We start from the raw sequence: 15,183 nt of genomic DNA, 5'->3' as shown, positions 1-15,183 counted from the left end.
ATTAACCAATGAATGCAAAAAATCTCTCTAACTCTGCCTTTCAAATAAACCTTTTTTAAAAAAAATGCAAGTTCATAATAAATTTACCTCCCACGTGGGAGATTAGAGGCTCCAGGAGAGAGTGAGAGAGGAGTTGGCTGAACATTTATTGTGTCTACAAGTATTGAAAGAGATTTGGAGATTTAATGAAAAATTATTACCAAGAAAATTTTAGAGTTTGAACAATTAGGGTTTTCAAGGGAAAACCAAAAACTGCAGAAGCAGAGAAGAGCACTCAGAGGCTCTCTGATGGCTCCGCTGTGAATTGCATTTATGTAACCGCTAAAGTGGGAACTCTGACAGTTGATGTCGGTAATGGGAAGGCAGGGCACTTCAGTGTGAATAGAAAAAGCCTAAAACTGATAAACAGAGAGAGCAATGCAAGCATGTTCTTGAATTCCTTATGGATCAAATTAACGATCACATTTTAATTCAACAGGACTCAGTAGAGTCTGAGAATCTTCATTTCTGTTTTTTTTTTTTTTAAAGATTTATTTATTTGAACGTCAGAGTTACAGAGGAAGAGATAGGGGGAGATGGAGGGAGGGAAGAAGGAGACAGAGAATCTTCAATCTGTTGATTCACTCCACAAATGGCTGAAATGGCGAGGGCTGGACCCGGCCAAAGCCAGAAGCCAGGAACTAGGAGCCAGGAGCTTCATTCGGATCTCCTGTATGGGTGCAGGGGCTCAAGCACTTTAGCCAACTTCTGCTGCTTTTCCCAGGCAATTAACAGGGAGCTGGATCAGAAGTGGAGCAGCTGGGATTTGACCTGGCAACCATATGGGATGCCGGCGTCACAGGCGGCAGCTTTTACCCACTTTGCTGCAACACTGGTCCTAGAAAAAAATTTAAGGCAGTCAAAAAGCACAAAGCATAGAGGAAAATGATAAATTTGACTATACTACAGTAACAAGTTTCTGTTGATCCAAGCATACGACGAAGACATTATGTATTTGGAGTTGAAATTTGCAACAAGACAGGTATTCTGACTGGGACCTAACAGCAGGTGTGAATCCTGTTTGTACCAGTGCTTCTCAGGGTTGTCAGCGCTCTAACTCATCTGGCATCAGTCATCTGTGAGGTTTCATGAATCCAGGAGGCTGGACTCCACTTTGGGCCAGCTAAAGCAAGAACTCTGCAGAGCTGGCACCGGGAATTGGTAGCTCTTTACAAGCTCCCAGGTGATGCCAATGCATAGCCAGCATAAAGGACCCATGGTGCTCATTATTTTTGCAGTCCTCATTTTTAAAAAGATTTATTTATTTATTTGAAAGGTAGAGTTACACAGAGAGAGAAGGAGAGGCAGAGAGAGAGAGAGAGAGAGAGAGAGGTCTTCCACCTGCTGGTTTACTCCCTAAATGGCCACAATGGCTGGAGCTTCACAGATTCAAAGCCAGGAGCCAGGAGCCAGGAGCTTCTTCCAGGTCTCTCATGCGGTACATTTCCTGCTTTCCCAGGCCACAGCAGAGAGCTGGATTGGAAGTGGAGCACCCAGGACTCAAACTGGTACCCATATGGGATGCCGGCATTGCAGGTGACGGCTTTACCCGCTATGCCACAGTGCTGGTCCCTCAGCTGCCTTTCCTTAAAAGCAAATGTGTTCAATGAGAATTACCCAATCCTTGATGAGGAAGCATTCCCTGGAGCAACTTCTGGGACTGGAGTTGTTTGTACAACGTTCCTTTCCTGGCCCTTTATTCTTTCATTTACTAGTATCCCTGGGAGTCAACGAGGTGGCCGTCACTCTGCTGAGTCCTGAGGGTGCAGCACAAGGAGTCTCTCTTCTGATGAGTCAGGATAGGCACCTGCCACTAATGGACAGGTCACCTGGTGAGAAAGGGGAGAGAGTGACAGGTGCAGTTTTATGTTGGGTGGTCAGAGTAGGCCCTTTTGTAGCCTATTTTTGTAGAACACCATTCATTTCACCCAGGTTTCTCTATTAGTTGGCAGAGGTGTGCTAATAGCTCCCTGATAATTGTTTCTGTTTTACTTCTTTGTGGTATCTTCATTCTCTTTTCAACTCTGAGCCCTCTTTTCTACTTCATTATGCTGCTGGATGGTCTGCCTATCATTGTTTTTGTTTTTGTTTTTTAAGAACCACCTTTTCTGTACTTTGCTGTGTTTTTCATCCCCAGTTTTATGATTTTTTTCCATTAACTGGCTTTCTTCAGGTTTGTGTTAGTGTGTTTTCCCATTGCAGTTGTAAATAAATAAATGTGACTATATATCTCCAACATATGTCTAATGAATGAACACTCAGATTATATTTAGTCATTTATCGCTGTAATTGCCATTTTTGCACCTCCCACTGCTCCTCTTTCCTTTTTGACCCAGGAAAACTAGCATTTTTCTTTATTTTATCCCTTCAGAACCAATCATGATGAGAACTGCGTGGCATATGCAGTTATTTATAAGAGTTATTGCATAGACTGACTTCCTTTTGCATTCATTATTGAATGTAACCACTACTGTTCACTTACTCGCTCTTTGGGTATTAATTGAACACTTACTCTTTGCCAAGCACTCTTGTGTCTAAGAGCTGTGAAAGAACAGACCAGGGTCCTTCCAGCATGGCCCTTGTGTTCTACCTATGAGAAACTGACAATAAGCAGATTAGTAAAGTACATGATACCCAGGGATGAATCTGCCATATGACCTATAATACCAGTAGGAAGCAAAATTGGACAGCTTTCTCCAAAGGCATTCAAGAAGATGTGCTGGAGAGTGCCCCAGGTAGCCCAGGGAGGCCGGGAATCAAACAATCCAGGTGTGATGAATGCAAGCTCAGGAAACCTTTCCTGAGAACCTGCTACACCTGAGGACCAGGCCGGACACTGTGAGGTCTGGGAGCATCTCACCTGCCCAGTGCCCCAGATCTTTCTCCTCTTCCTCCCCTCTTCCTCCCACACCCTCCTTCCTGGGTTACTCTCCTCTCCATGGATAAGAATTTAAAAGCAGTACACACACTGACAACAGCGATGACCCACAGCCATCCAAGGCTGCCTTCCAAGACCCACTTTTAACAGTTACCCAGACACCATGGGCCTCTTCCTCAGACTCATGTATGAGCCCAAACAGTTTTCAGGAGCATGGATGCTGCCTCTTGGAGGAACTAAATCAATGTCTGAACACCCTCTCCCTGTCACCTTCCCCCTCCACCTCCCCGATCCCACTCCACTAAGACTTGGGAGCATCTCTGAGCTTACCAGGTGCAGCTCAGCGCCGGCCTCCTTGGGGCAGAGATGGAGGCGGCGCCAGAGGAGGCCGGGCTCACAGCGTCGAACTCAAATTGGGCCGAGCCTGTGGGCGGGCACCTGCGTCTGTTCTGAGTGTGCCGGGCATCATCTCACAGGAGAGCCGGGCTGCATCCTGGCAAGTGTTGGGAGCTGAGCTCGGCCTTGATCTTCTGCCTCCTAGAAAGGAGTGCTGCATCTCTGGCTCTGTGGACACCTGTGCTCAGGTGTTGCTGGGTGACATCACAGAGTGTGGGTGCACGGTGCAGAGGTCAGCCTGATCCCTGAGGAGGACAGGTGAGCTGTGAGAGGGGTTCCTGAAGGACCAAGAAGATGAGATGAGTAAAGGACCCGCTGAGTGGCGGGGTGGAGCTGGGGGTCTAGGGGCTGCCTGGTAGGAGAGAACCTGTGACTCCCCTGACTTTCAAACGCAGTAAACTGTAGTGTCTTGTGGGTCTGTATCCGGGGAGAAAAATTGCAGCTAACAAACTTGTAAACTCCTTAGGGATATTTTGCCCAGGTCCCCTGTGTTTCACTACAGGGCTGCTTCTCTGCCTACTCATTGCATCTTATTCAATCGGTGTGATTGGAGCAGCATGTAGTTAGTAGTCTGATGCTTCCATTGAAGCAGCAATAAGAGGGGTGGGAGAATGGAACTTCAGAAGTTTGTCTAATCTAACCATGCTCTCTCAGGACTTCCCGCCTTCAGGGTCACCATCTTCAGGACCACCATGTCCGGCAGGTCTAGGAGAAATTTCCAAGGCAGACTCTTCTCTGAGACAAGGCCCCAATCCACGGCACCTGCCGCAGTGAGTCCTGTAATGTTCACTGCTTCCTGTACACAAAAGATAGGCCTATGGAGCCCATTGTTGAGCCAGTGTCATTTAGGTGCAGGATCGTCTCCTGCATAATGAGAGCTTGTAAAAATTCCTAAGAAAATCAGATTCCATGGGTGTTGGCAAGGGGGAGCACTTACCCACCTGGGTACACTCTCAACTGCTTCCTGCTCTTGTTTGCTTCATGTGTGCAAACTCAGACCTGCTTGCAACCCAAACAGGTTGCAATGGTTTTTACGTTCCTTGCCTTCAGCTGGGGACTCCTCTTTGAAACTGACTTCAAAATGATCTACCTCACGAACGTAAAATGGGGTTCTCAAAGTTCATGGAGAAAATGAAATTAAAAGGTGTGTGTGTGAAATATTTTCAAAATCCATGCATAGTTTTTTAAAAATAATGGTATGCAATTTTCATGAACTTGTTGAAAACCCCTAGTATGCATGGATTTCAAAAATGCTGACACCAAAATAAACATGTCTATTAATTCCACTTTCCACACAATTGTTGACATGCTCTTGTACTTGCATGGTCCAAGGCAGATAGAATTTCCAGGAGTGTTTAAAAACTTGGGGTCAATGCTGTCTGTGGCTGAATATCCATATTCATATAGAAGACCCCCAGCAATGCTAAGGGGTCCTGCCTCCCAATCCCTAGTGGGACCCTGTCCTTTCTGGCAGTCACACGTCATCATCCAAGCCCAATCTCCCTACTGATTGTTGCTCCTCTCTCCTTTGCTTCTGCCCTCAAACCTCAACCCCTCCTCCCTGCTCCTAATCCTGAGACTTTAACTGGGAGAGGGAAAGCACCTGCCCAGCCTGCCATCCCCTGAGACTCCAGGGGCACTAGCTCTGTGCCCGCCTAGAGGAAATATCTTCACTTACACCCAGGCCTCTTAACAGCTCCTTTATCCTGGAACATCTCTCTTGCAAGTGTCCGTCCCTTCTCCCTGGGCAGCAGGAGTCTGCTTATCTAGATTATTCCCATCAGCATTCACACCCGCTGAGTTTCCTCCCATTCCACAGGAATCCATCCCTGATTCCATTTCCCTCACAGCTACTGCATTCCCCTCCTGGCTTGTCTGTCTTTGCTTGCTTCTGGCTGCCAGAGTCTTCTGTCCACTCTGAGCACTGGCTCTTGTCCCCTCCTTTCTCTCCAGGCAGCCTCTTGGGCGCCACTCTACTGCAGCTGCTCCCTGTTCGCTTCTCTTTCCCAAATTTAGGTTGGTTCTGATCTCTCTGAGCTTGCCCTGTCCTTTGTGCTTAGCCTCGTAGAGCCCCCTCTCCTCCTTGATGACCTGCCTCCACGTGGTGGCGTTGCACACCTGCTTCGTTGCTGGCCACATCCGTTCTTTCCTCTGCTGGATTCCCCTCCTGGCCCTCTTGCTCTGCCCTGGCTCCAGCCTGCAGGTTTCCCATGTACACTCCCTCCCTCAGTGCCATTACCTGGTGCCATGGTTTCAAATGCTGTCTGGGATGTGAGCAGGTCCTCCTGCCTAAATATCCAGCCAGACACCCTCATGTACTACACAGATCCCCCAGATGTCCACAAACATCCCACACTCCCAGTTTCCCTCCCCAGCATGCCAACACCACTGCCTTCTAAGGAGTTGCCTTCTTTTGCTTGCTTAGGTCAGTCTCTGGATTCATCTCAAACTCCTCTCTTCACCAGTAACTTCTGTATAAACAACAAGGGAATACTGTCGGCTTTATCTTTTTCCAACAAAAACTACCCAGGGGCTGGCAATTTCTTACCTGGACCTTCTGGTCCAGACCATGCCTACCCTTGCCAGACATGCAGTGGCTTCCTGGTTTCCTGGTTTTTGCTCTTACCTGTCCCCCCAACCCACCCAAGAATGTGCTCTGAGGCAGAACCAGGTGGGCTGGCATTAAGGTGTAGCAGTCAAGCCACTGCCTGCAACGCCAGCATCCAATGGGGGTGCCACCCAGTCTGCTCCACTTCCCATCCAACTCCGTTCTGATGTACCTGGAAAAGCAGAAGAAGATGCACCCCGGTGCCTGGGCCCCTGCCACACACATGGGCAACCTGGATGGAGTTTGGAGCTTGCGGCTTTGGCCTGATGCCGCCCCTGGCCATTGTGACTATCTGGGGAATGAACCAGCAGATTGATGTCTCTCTGCTTCTGCCTCTCCCCCTCTTTCTGTAACTCTGCCTTTCAAGTAAACCTTTTCTTTTTCTTTCTTTTTTTTTTTTTTAATAAGAGCAGTACCAGATAAATCAAGTAGCTCCTGTTTCCAACCCATGGGAGGACTCCCACCCTCATGGGATCAGACAGAAGGCCACCTTCCTCTTGCTGGCTGCTCCTCCAAAGTCTCCCCTCACTTGCCTTCTTCCAACTACAGGCCTCCTCGTTCTTCCTTGAATTATCCTACCTGAGCAACTCATTGCTTTCCCCCATGCATGGCTTGTGTCACTTTGCTAATCCATCCCCCACCTTTGACTCTTTGGTTCAATGTCACCTTGTGCTGAGGCTCTCCTTTGTTCCTGTTAATCAGTGCAACCCACCCATTCATACCTTACCTTCCTGGTAACTCCTGATCCTCCTCATTGTGTGTCATGCTTTCTTCATTTCTCTAGCAATTAACATGCAAGGTACTATGAATTGTTTATAAAATTTATTTCCTGTCACTGGAATGTGAGCTCTTCTAAAGAAGGTCTCTGGCTTTATGCCCTGATAATGCCATTGGAGTGATGAATGAACATATAGAAAGCACTAATCTTTAGTTTCATCTCTGAAAATGTACAGACCCAACTATCTGTTCAATTCCAGTCTGGACGTCAGCTACAACCAGAGGGAGGCCCAGCAGCCACACGAGAGAGAGGGGCTGCATGGGAGAGAGGCCCAGGGCCTGCGCCTGAGAGACACCCAGGGGCTGCATGGGAGAGAGGCCCAGGGGCTGCATGGGAGAGAGGCCCAGGGGCTGCATGGGAGAGAGGCCCAGGGGCTGCATGGGAGAGAGGCCCAGGGCCTGCATGGGAGAGAGGCCCAGGGCCTGCATGGGAGAGAGGCCCAGGGCCTGCGCCTGAGAGACGCCCAGGGGCTGCATGGGAGAGAGGCCCAGGCCCTGCGCATGAGAGAGGCCCAGGGGCTGCCTGGGAGAGAGGCCCAGGCCCTGCGCATGAGAGAGGCCCAGGGGCTGCATGGGAGAGAGGCCCAGGCCATGCGCGTGCCAGAGGCCCAGGCCGTGCACGTGCCAGAGGCCCAGGCCGTGCGCGCACTAGAGGCCCCGCAGCTGCACGCTCGAGAGGCAGAGCAGCTGTGCGCGGGAGAAGCCCAGGGGCCGCGTGGGAGAGAGGCCTGCCGGCTGCACGTGAGCAACAAAAAGGAGCAGAAGGAGGAGTCCCATCTCCAGGTGAGTGGGGAATGGGGGTAAGATGAGGGTTAGGGGATGCTTAATGCAGCAGGTGCCTTCTAACGATAGAAAGTTGTGGACACACAGCCTCAAATTCCCATGAGGTTTGGCAGAATGGGGAATTTACAGCTGTGACTTTGTCCTGTCCTTCAGTGAATTATCAGGCTGTCAGTGTTTGGCCTTAAACATAAAAGCTTAGGACAAAGATGGTTTTTCATAAGGCAACTCGATAGAATTGCTTTTCAAAATTTTACAAAATATTTGTCTAAAATAGTTCAGTTAACTAGGAATTCTAGGGACATCTTTTCTTTGCTGCTGCTTTTTTTTTTTTTTAAGATTTATTTATTTTTATTTGTAAGGCACAGTTACAGTAGGCAGACACAGAGAGAGAAAGAGAGGTCTTCCATCCGCTGGCTTACTCCTCAGATAGCTGCAACAGCCAGAGCTGGGCTGACCTGAAGCCAGGAGCTTCCTCCAGGTCTCCCATGCAGGTGCAGGGGCCCAAGGACTTGGGCCATCTTCTAGTGCTTTCCCAGGCCATAGCAGAGAACTGGCTCAGAAGTGGAGCAGCCGAGACTCAAACCAGCGCCCATATAGGATGCCGGCACTGCAGGCGGTGGCTTAACCTGTTATGCCACAGCACCAGTACGAGCCTCCTCCTTGACTTCTTAAATTGCTGTATTTGCAAGTTCAGACAACTCCTTGACCTTCTGGGTGTTTCACCCGCAATGTCCCATCCTTCACAGGTCACAAGTGACCCGCATTACACTGGTACAAGTGAGCACACAGGCTTGTGAATTGTCATTTGCCAAGAACTTGTGATTAAAATATCCAAAGCTAATGTGATAAAATATCCAGAACTGATTATCCACTTCTTATAGCAAAAATAGCTTCTGAGGGGTCAAACTGTAAACATGAAAAAAAAAAAAAAACAGGTAAATGTTAGAACAATACAGAATCCAGAACCCTTAAAATGAAGCTATACATTTGAGTACTTAAAATATAGAGGAGGGTAATTTAAAAAGTTCATAGAAGGGAGAATTTTAAGTTTGCTTTGGTGCCAAAAATAAATTCATACATACAAGGGTCTTAAAGTTCATGGAGATGTATATTATGAAAACGATGCAGGGGTTGGCACTGTGGCATATCGGGTAAAGCCTCCACCTGCAGTGCTGGCATTTCATATGGGCGTGGGTTCATATCCCAGCTGCTCCACTTCTGATCCAGCTCTCTACGATGGCCTGGGAAAGCAGTAGAAGATGACTGAAGACCCTGGGCCCTGCACCCATGTGGGAGACCGGGAAGAAGCTCCTGGCTCCTGGCTTTGGATCGGCACAGCTCCAGCCATTGCGGCCAACTGGGGAGTGAACCAGTAGATGGAAGACTGACCTCTCTCTCTCTCTCCTTTTCTCTGTGTAACTCTAACTTTCAAATAAATAAATCTTAAAATGATGCAGATTTCAAAAATTGAATTTTATAAGAAGCACTGACAGGGTGACAGATCTCATCTGCTGGTTTTCTCCCCAAATGCCTAGTCCAGGTCTCCTGTGAATGTAGCAGGAATCCAACTACTTGAGCCCCTCCCCTGCTGCCTCCCAGGGTCTGCATTAGCAGGAAGTTTGAGTCAGAAGTTGGAGCTGGGAATCATACCAGGTATTCCCATGAAGTATGCAGGCAACTTAACCAGTAGGATAAGAGTCTGCTCTGGATTTCAAAAATATTTTGCACCAAAATATATTTTTGAAAAATTCCTTTTAAAATATTTTACTTATTTGAGAGGTAGAATGAGAGAGGGAGAGACAGATCTTCCATCTGCTGGTTCACTCTCCAATGGCCACAACAGCTGAACCTGAGCAGATCGAAACCAGGAGCTTCTTCTGGGTCTACCGCTTTCCCAGGCCACAGCAAAGAACTGGATCAGAATAAGAGCAGACGAGACATGATCCGGTGCTCATATGGGATGCTGGCACCACAGAGACAGGGAAATCTTCCATCCTTTGATTCACCCCTCCAACCTGAGGGCAGCAAAAAGCCAGTGCTGGGCCAGGCTGAAACCAGAAGCACATGGGAGGCAAGGACCCAAACACTTGGACCATTTTCCACTGCTTTTTCCCAGGCTGTTAGCAGGGAGCTGGGTCAGAAGTGGAGCAACTAGCATATAAACTGGCACCCATATGGGATGCCAGTATCACAGGCAGTGGCTTTACCCACTATGCCACAACACAGGCCCATCCAAAAGTTCTCCCTTAATTCTACTTGTCCATAAACTTTTTGAAGTACTCCTTTTTTTGTTAACTGATGATACCTCTGAGGCATTGGGATTAACTGTATAGTACATGTGATGTTGCAAATGTCAATAAATGAATTTTAATGTGTTTGATTGCTACATTTGTCAGGAATTAGTTGAGAGTTTGTTAAAAATCACTGACTTCTATGAATAAAATATAGTTAAATAATTTTTCAATTATAAAAATTGAGACTCTTGTAAGAGTATCATAAACTAGGCATAATGGTTTCCAGAATTACCATTTTTAAGAAAACAATTTTTGGGCTGGCGCTATGGCTCAATAGGCTAATTCCTCCACTTGCGGTGCCGGCACACCAGGTTCTAGTCTCGGTCGGGGTGCTGGATTCTGTCCCAGTTGCCCCTCTTCCTGTCCAGCTCTCTGCTGTGGTCTGGGAGTGCAGTGGAGGATGGCCCAAGTGCTTGGGCCCTGCACCCCATGGGAGACCAGGAGAAGCACCTGGCTCCTGCCTTCGGATCAGCGCGGTGCACCGGCTGCAGTGGCCATTGGAGGGTGAACCAACAGTAAAGGAAGACCTTTCTGTCTCTCTCACTGTCCACTCTGCCTGTAAAAAAAAAAAATTTGTAACCCAAGACATGGCCTCTCTTGACCATTCAGATATAGGACTTACAGAGAACGTGTATATAGTCTTGGTTTTGCAATACCGCTTCTCACTGAAAAACTGCTTTGCAGTGTTATTCAAATGCTGACTTTGTAGAACCACCTAAATCTATTTAAATCTTAAAATTTAGTAAAATTGCAATTACTACTAATAGAAAAAATAGATCATTTCGTATCAAAAGCCCATTTCACCGGTCACTTCCTGATGGCCACTAAAGGCAGTGTAGTGCCAAGGAGTGGGCTGATTGGAAGATGGAGAGCCAGAACCTAGATTTCTAGAATGTTGGCCTGTGAGCAAGTACCTGATGAAACAGAGCAAACGCCTTAACAGAAATAGATGGAATAGGGGCCAGCGCTGTGGTGCAGTGGGTTAAAGCCCCAGCCTGCAGTGTTGGCATCCCATATGGGCTCCAGTTCAAGCCCCTGCTGCCCTTCTTCCAATCCAGGCTGTGGCCTGGGATAGCAACAGAAGATGGCCCAAGTGCTTGGGCCCCTGCACCCATATGGGAGACCAGAAAGAAGCTCCTGGCTCCCGACTTTGGATCAGCACAGCTCCAGCTGTTGTGGCCATTTGGAGAGGGAACTAACAGGTGGAAGACCTGTCTCTCCCTCTCTCTGTAACTTTCAAATAATTCTTTAAAAAGAGAGAGAAATATTTGGAATGCCAAGGCAACCACGGGCGTAGACTGGGGACTTGATAAAAAGGCTTTAATGGCAACCCATTGAGATGATGTCACTCAGATCCTGTGATGTCATCTTTTCAACCTTACCTCTTGGAGTAACTGGGGGTTGCTAATGTCTTTTTTTAATTACATTTCCCTTTTCACTGAGTAAATCTCTGCCTTTTACCTTTCTTCATCCCTAGGAGAAGCTGAGCTTTCGGCTAAATTGCAGACATTATCAGTGACGCCGAGGACTGGCGGACTCTTTGAAGACCATGTGGTAAATACCAGGCAGAACATGGAACACGTTAAAACATCAAAAATAGGTAAGCTGGCCTGTAACAATTTAGTTTTATAGAGCTGTTGGCTGTAAGTGTTGGGTTAGAAACAGAAATTCTGTGTGTAACAGACTCTCTAAAGCTTCCTATCATCAGTGTTAAGTGGAGGCACCTCCTCACCACACACATACTTGTAATAGCATTTACTTGTGCAGAAATGACAATTCTGGCAAAGTCTTGAATGAATTCTGTATTCTTTTCCTTTTATAGCCCTTTAAGTAAAATGACTGATTCTTTGGTTGTGTTGATTTTTTTTTTAAATAATTTGTTTATTTGAAAGTCAGAGTTTCACAGAGAACAGAGGCAGAGAGAGAGAGGTCTTCCATCGGATGGTTCACTCCCCAATTGGCTGCAACAGCCAGAGCTGTGCTCATCTGAAGTCAGGAGCCAGGAGCTTTTTCCGGGTCTCCCACACGGGTACAGGGGTCCAAGGACTTGGGCCATTTTCTGCTGTTTTCCTAGGCCATATTAGATAGCTGGATCAGAATTGGAACAGACAGGTTTTGAACTGGTGCCCATATGGGATGCCGGCGCTTCAGGCCAAGGTGTTAACCCGCTGCACCACAGTGCCAGCCCCAAGATTTTTTTTTTTTTAATTAAATATTGTTACACATGGTAGCTCACTGAATTCCCTTCTGGAAGGAGCAGAAGTTTTGTTCTTGCCTTATTTTTATTGTTAAATATTTTTAAAAGATTTATTTTACTTGAAAGTCAGTTACACAGAGAGAGAAGGAGAGGCAGAAGGAGAGAGGGAGACGCCTTCTATCCACTGGTTCACTCCCCAGTTGGCCACAACGGTCGGAGCTGTGCCAATCTGAAGCCAGGAACTTCCTCTGGGTTTCCCACGTGGGTGTAGGGTCCCAAGGACTTGGGCCATCTTCCACCGCTCCTCCAGGCCATAGCAGAGAGCTGGATTGGAAGTAGAGCAGCCAGGTCTTGAACTGGCGCACATATGGGATGCCAGCATTATAGGCAGCAGCTTTACCCACTCTGCCACAGTGCTGGCCCCATTGTTAAATATTTTAATCTTACTCAAACTTTATCCTTGTGGGCTTGCACTTTGAAAATTGCTGGTGTGACATTCTGGACACCAGATAAAGACAAATATTCACTGTTTTGTTTATGTCCTTGGTGCAGCTAACTGCCGCTGTCACAAGAGCAGCATCTGAATTCCTTGGTTCAGTGGGTCATCTTCTTTGATTATTGCCATGTGGCTCAATCTTCCAGGTTCAGAAGGTACAAAGGTAAAGCTTATGGCCAACCATTTCCGGGTGACGTCCCGGCCCCAGTGGAATGCTTATGTATACAACGTGGACTTCAACCCAGAAGTAGAAGATACTGCCCTTCGTACGGATTTACTTCTTCAAAACAAGTCAGAACTTGGGAATTACTTTCTGTTGGATGGAAACTCGTTAATATTACCCAGAAAAGTAGAAAATGTGGTTAAGTATTGCTATTGGACCTTTGCCTTCCTTTCCCATTTCCACTTCTGTGTTTTTTGTTTGTTTTTTTTGTTTTGTTTTGTTTTGTTTTTGACAGGCAGAGTGGATAGTGAGAGAGAGAGACAGAGAGAAGGGTCTTCCTTTTGCCGTTGGTTCACCCTCCAATGGCTGCCATGGCTGGCATGCTGTGGCCAGCGCACCGCACTGATCCAATGGCAGGAGCCAGGTACTTCTCCTGGTCTCCCATGGGGTGCAGGGCCCAAGCACTTGCGCCATCCTCCACCGCCTTTCTGGGCCACAGCAGAGAGCTGGCCTGGAAGAAGAGCAACCAGGACAGAATCTGGTGCCCCGACCGGGACTAGAACCCGGTGTGCTGGCGCTGCAAGGCGGAGGATTAGCCTGTTGAGCCGCGGCACTGGCCTCCACTTCTGTTTTTCAAAATAAAACTTTGTCTACATTGGTTCATAAAGATATCCTTAGGCCCTCTTGGCCATGTCACTTGTGACAAAGGCCATATGCATGTTTCATCTTCACTGATACTCAATAATGCCTCAGTTTTTAGTACTTCCATGGCATTTAAGTGAAGTTTAAGCACCAAATGACCAAAAAAAGCTAGTAACAAAATTTTGAATAATTTAGTATTTCCTTCAAAACTTCAGCTCCCCGCCCCCCAAATTCCCATCACTTTCATAGGTCTTATTTTCTCCAATAAATTTTCTATAGTCAATTTATAGGAATTTAGGATGTTTTCAGTATTAAACTCTGATGCTTCATTTTTGTGGAACACATTTTCTGTATGCTTGTGTCTCGGGGAAAGACGGTTGTGCCATGTAGTATGTAGAAATGAGCTTTCTGAGAGGAGCATCTGGACACTTGTTTGCTGTTGTGTACCTCAAGGACAAGATGTTCGGCCGAAATGAGGATGATAAAGTTATACAGATTACACTGCGATTTTCCAAGGAACTCCGACCCAGCCACCCCGAATGCATACGCTATTTCAACATCCTCTTTCGAAGGTGTGTTCATTGGATTTCTTTTCTGTGGGATTGAGTTGTGGATTCCTGTGTCTCAGTTTTGAGGTCAATTGACTTCTAGGGTTTTTGTCGTTGCCAGTGCCAGGTATTGAGAGAGTGAAGGGTTTTTGAGATGAAATGATACTGGAGACTCAAGCAGAATGTGCAAGTTCAGTAGCTTATCCCTGATCTGTACTTGATCCCTGCCTGTCCCTATTTCCCATGTCTGGTACCCGTTGAGAAGGAGTCTATGCATATTTCCTCTCTAGTGCAAATACATTTCTTTCCTTTTTTAAAATTAATTAATTAATTAATTAATTTGAAAGAATTACATAGAGAGAAGGGAGAGGCAGAGAGAGAGAGAGGTCTTCTGTCCTCTGGTTCACTCCCCAGTTGGCCACAACGGCCAGAGCTGTGCTGATCTGAAACCAGGAGCTTCTTCTGGGTCTCCCACGTGGGTTCAGGGGCCCAATAACTTGGGCCATCTTCCACTGCTTTCCCAGACCATAGCAGAGCACTGGATCATAATTGGAGCAGCCAGGACTTGAACTAGCACAGATATGGGATGCCAATACTGTAGGCGGCAGCTCTACCCGCTATGCCACCACACCGGCCCACAATTGTTTTCTATTCCATACTCACTGTGATGAACAAATGCTGAAGATTAAAACTTGGGATACACTGTGTGAAAGATGTTGTGATCAGTTCTCAGAATGAAGGGCATTTAGATGACATCTACATGATATTTTTGTTATGAGGAGACAGAAGCACTGAGATCAAATGAAACTATCTACCTCATAATGTAATTTACTTATCTGTTATTTTGTGTTAATTGATAAATTAACAAACCCATAGACAGCTTGTTTTTCCTAATGAATTCTTATGTGTTACCAACTGCTTAATAATGAGTGTATTTCCAACAAAACTTGTTCTTTCAATTTCTAGAGTTCTGAAGTTGATGAATTTGAAGCAAATTGGTCGCAACTATTACAACAACAAGAAAGCAATGGAGTTCCATGAACATAAGTGTGTATAAAGTGGAGAAATCTTGTATTCTATAGACTTGACCATATAATTCTTTTGAGAAAGTTACTCTCGTGGGAAGTGGTATGATTTATAAGGGATGGCCTTTTTAGTGGTACCCACCAATCATTAGCAATTAAGTTTTCAGTTTAATGTAAATTTAAAATGCAGTGAAAATGGCCGGCGCCACGGCTCACTAGGCTAATCCTCCGCCTTGCGGCGCTGGCACACCGGGTTCTAGTCCCGGTCGGGGCGCCAGATTCTGTCCCGGTTGCCCCTCTTCCAGGCCAGCTCTCTGCTGTGGCCTGGCTGTGCAGT

At 46.7% G+C, this 15,183-nt stretch overlaps 1 protein-coding gene and 1 long non-coding RNA gene across 5 annotated transcripts in view; one reads left to right on the top strand and one right to left on the bottom strand.

Moving 5' to 3' along the window:
- Positions 1-534: 534 nt before the first annotated feature.
- LOC149119858 (uncharacterized) lies at positions 535-4,365 on the bottom strand. 2 transcript variants are annotated; one of them, XR_016227433.1, is made up of 5 exons: positions 4,255-4,365; positions 3,248-3,591; positions 2,552-2,639; positions 1,657-1,868; positions 535-877 (listed from the first exon to the last, which is right to left on the bottom strand). It is a non-coding gene; the product is annotated as an uncharacterized LOC149119858 (long non-coding RNA). The 2 variants fall into 2 exon arrangements; XR_016227432.1 differs by lacking the exon at positions 535-877 and having other exon boundaries at positions 1,311-1,868; positions 4,255-4,364.
- The window catches only part of PIWIL3 (piwi like RNA-mediated gene silencing 3), a 43,418-nt gene continuing 31,666 nt past the window's right edge, over positions 3,432-15,183 (top strand). For all 3 annotated transcript variants that reach the window (XM_051835466.3, XM_089323491.1, XM_089323490.1), the window contains exons 1-7: positions 3,432-3,571; positions 3,968-4,083; positions 6,899-7,481; positions 11,253-11,375; positions 12,615-12,829; positions 13,727-13,845; positions 14,788-14,868. In XM_051835466.3, coding sequence (XP_051691426.2) covers positions 4,006-4,083; positions 6,899-7,481; positions 11,253-11,375; positions 12,615-12,829; positions 13,727-13,845; positions 14,788-14,868 — 1,199 coding nt within the window. In that variant the 5' untranslated portion in view covers positions 3,432-3,571; positions 3,968-4,005. The remainder of the gene's footprint in view (positions 3,572-3,967; positions 4,084-6,898; positions 7,482-11,252; positions 11,376-12,614; positions 12,830-13,726; positions 13,846-14,787; positions 14,869-15,183) is intronic.

The sequence above is a fragment of the Oryctolagus cuniculus genome, chromosome 21, assembly GCF_051225735.1.
Source record: "Oryctolagus cuniculus isolate XC-2025 breed Fujian yellow rabbit chromosome 21, ASM5122573v1, whole genome shotgun sequence".
NCBI lineage: Eukaryota > Metazoa > Chordata > Mammalia > Lagomorpha > Leporidae > Oryctolagus > Oryctolagus cuniculus.
Note: the sequence above shows the minus strand (reverse complement) of the source record. Positions and strands in the feature narration are given on the sequence as shown.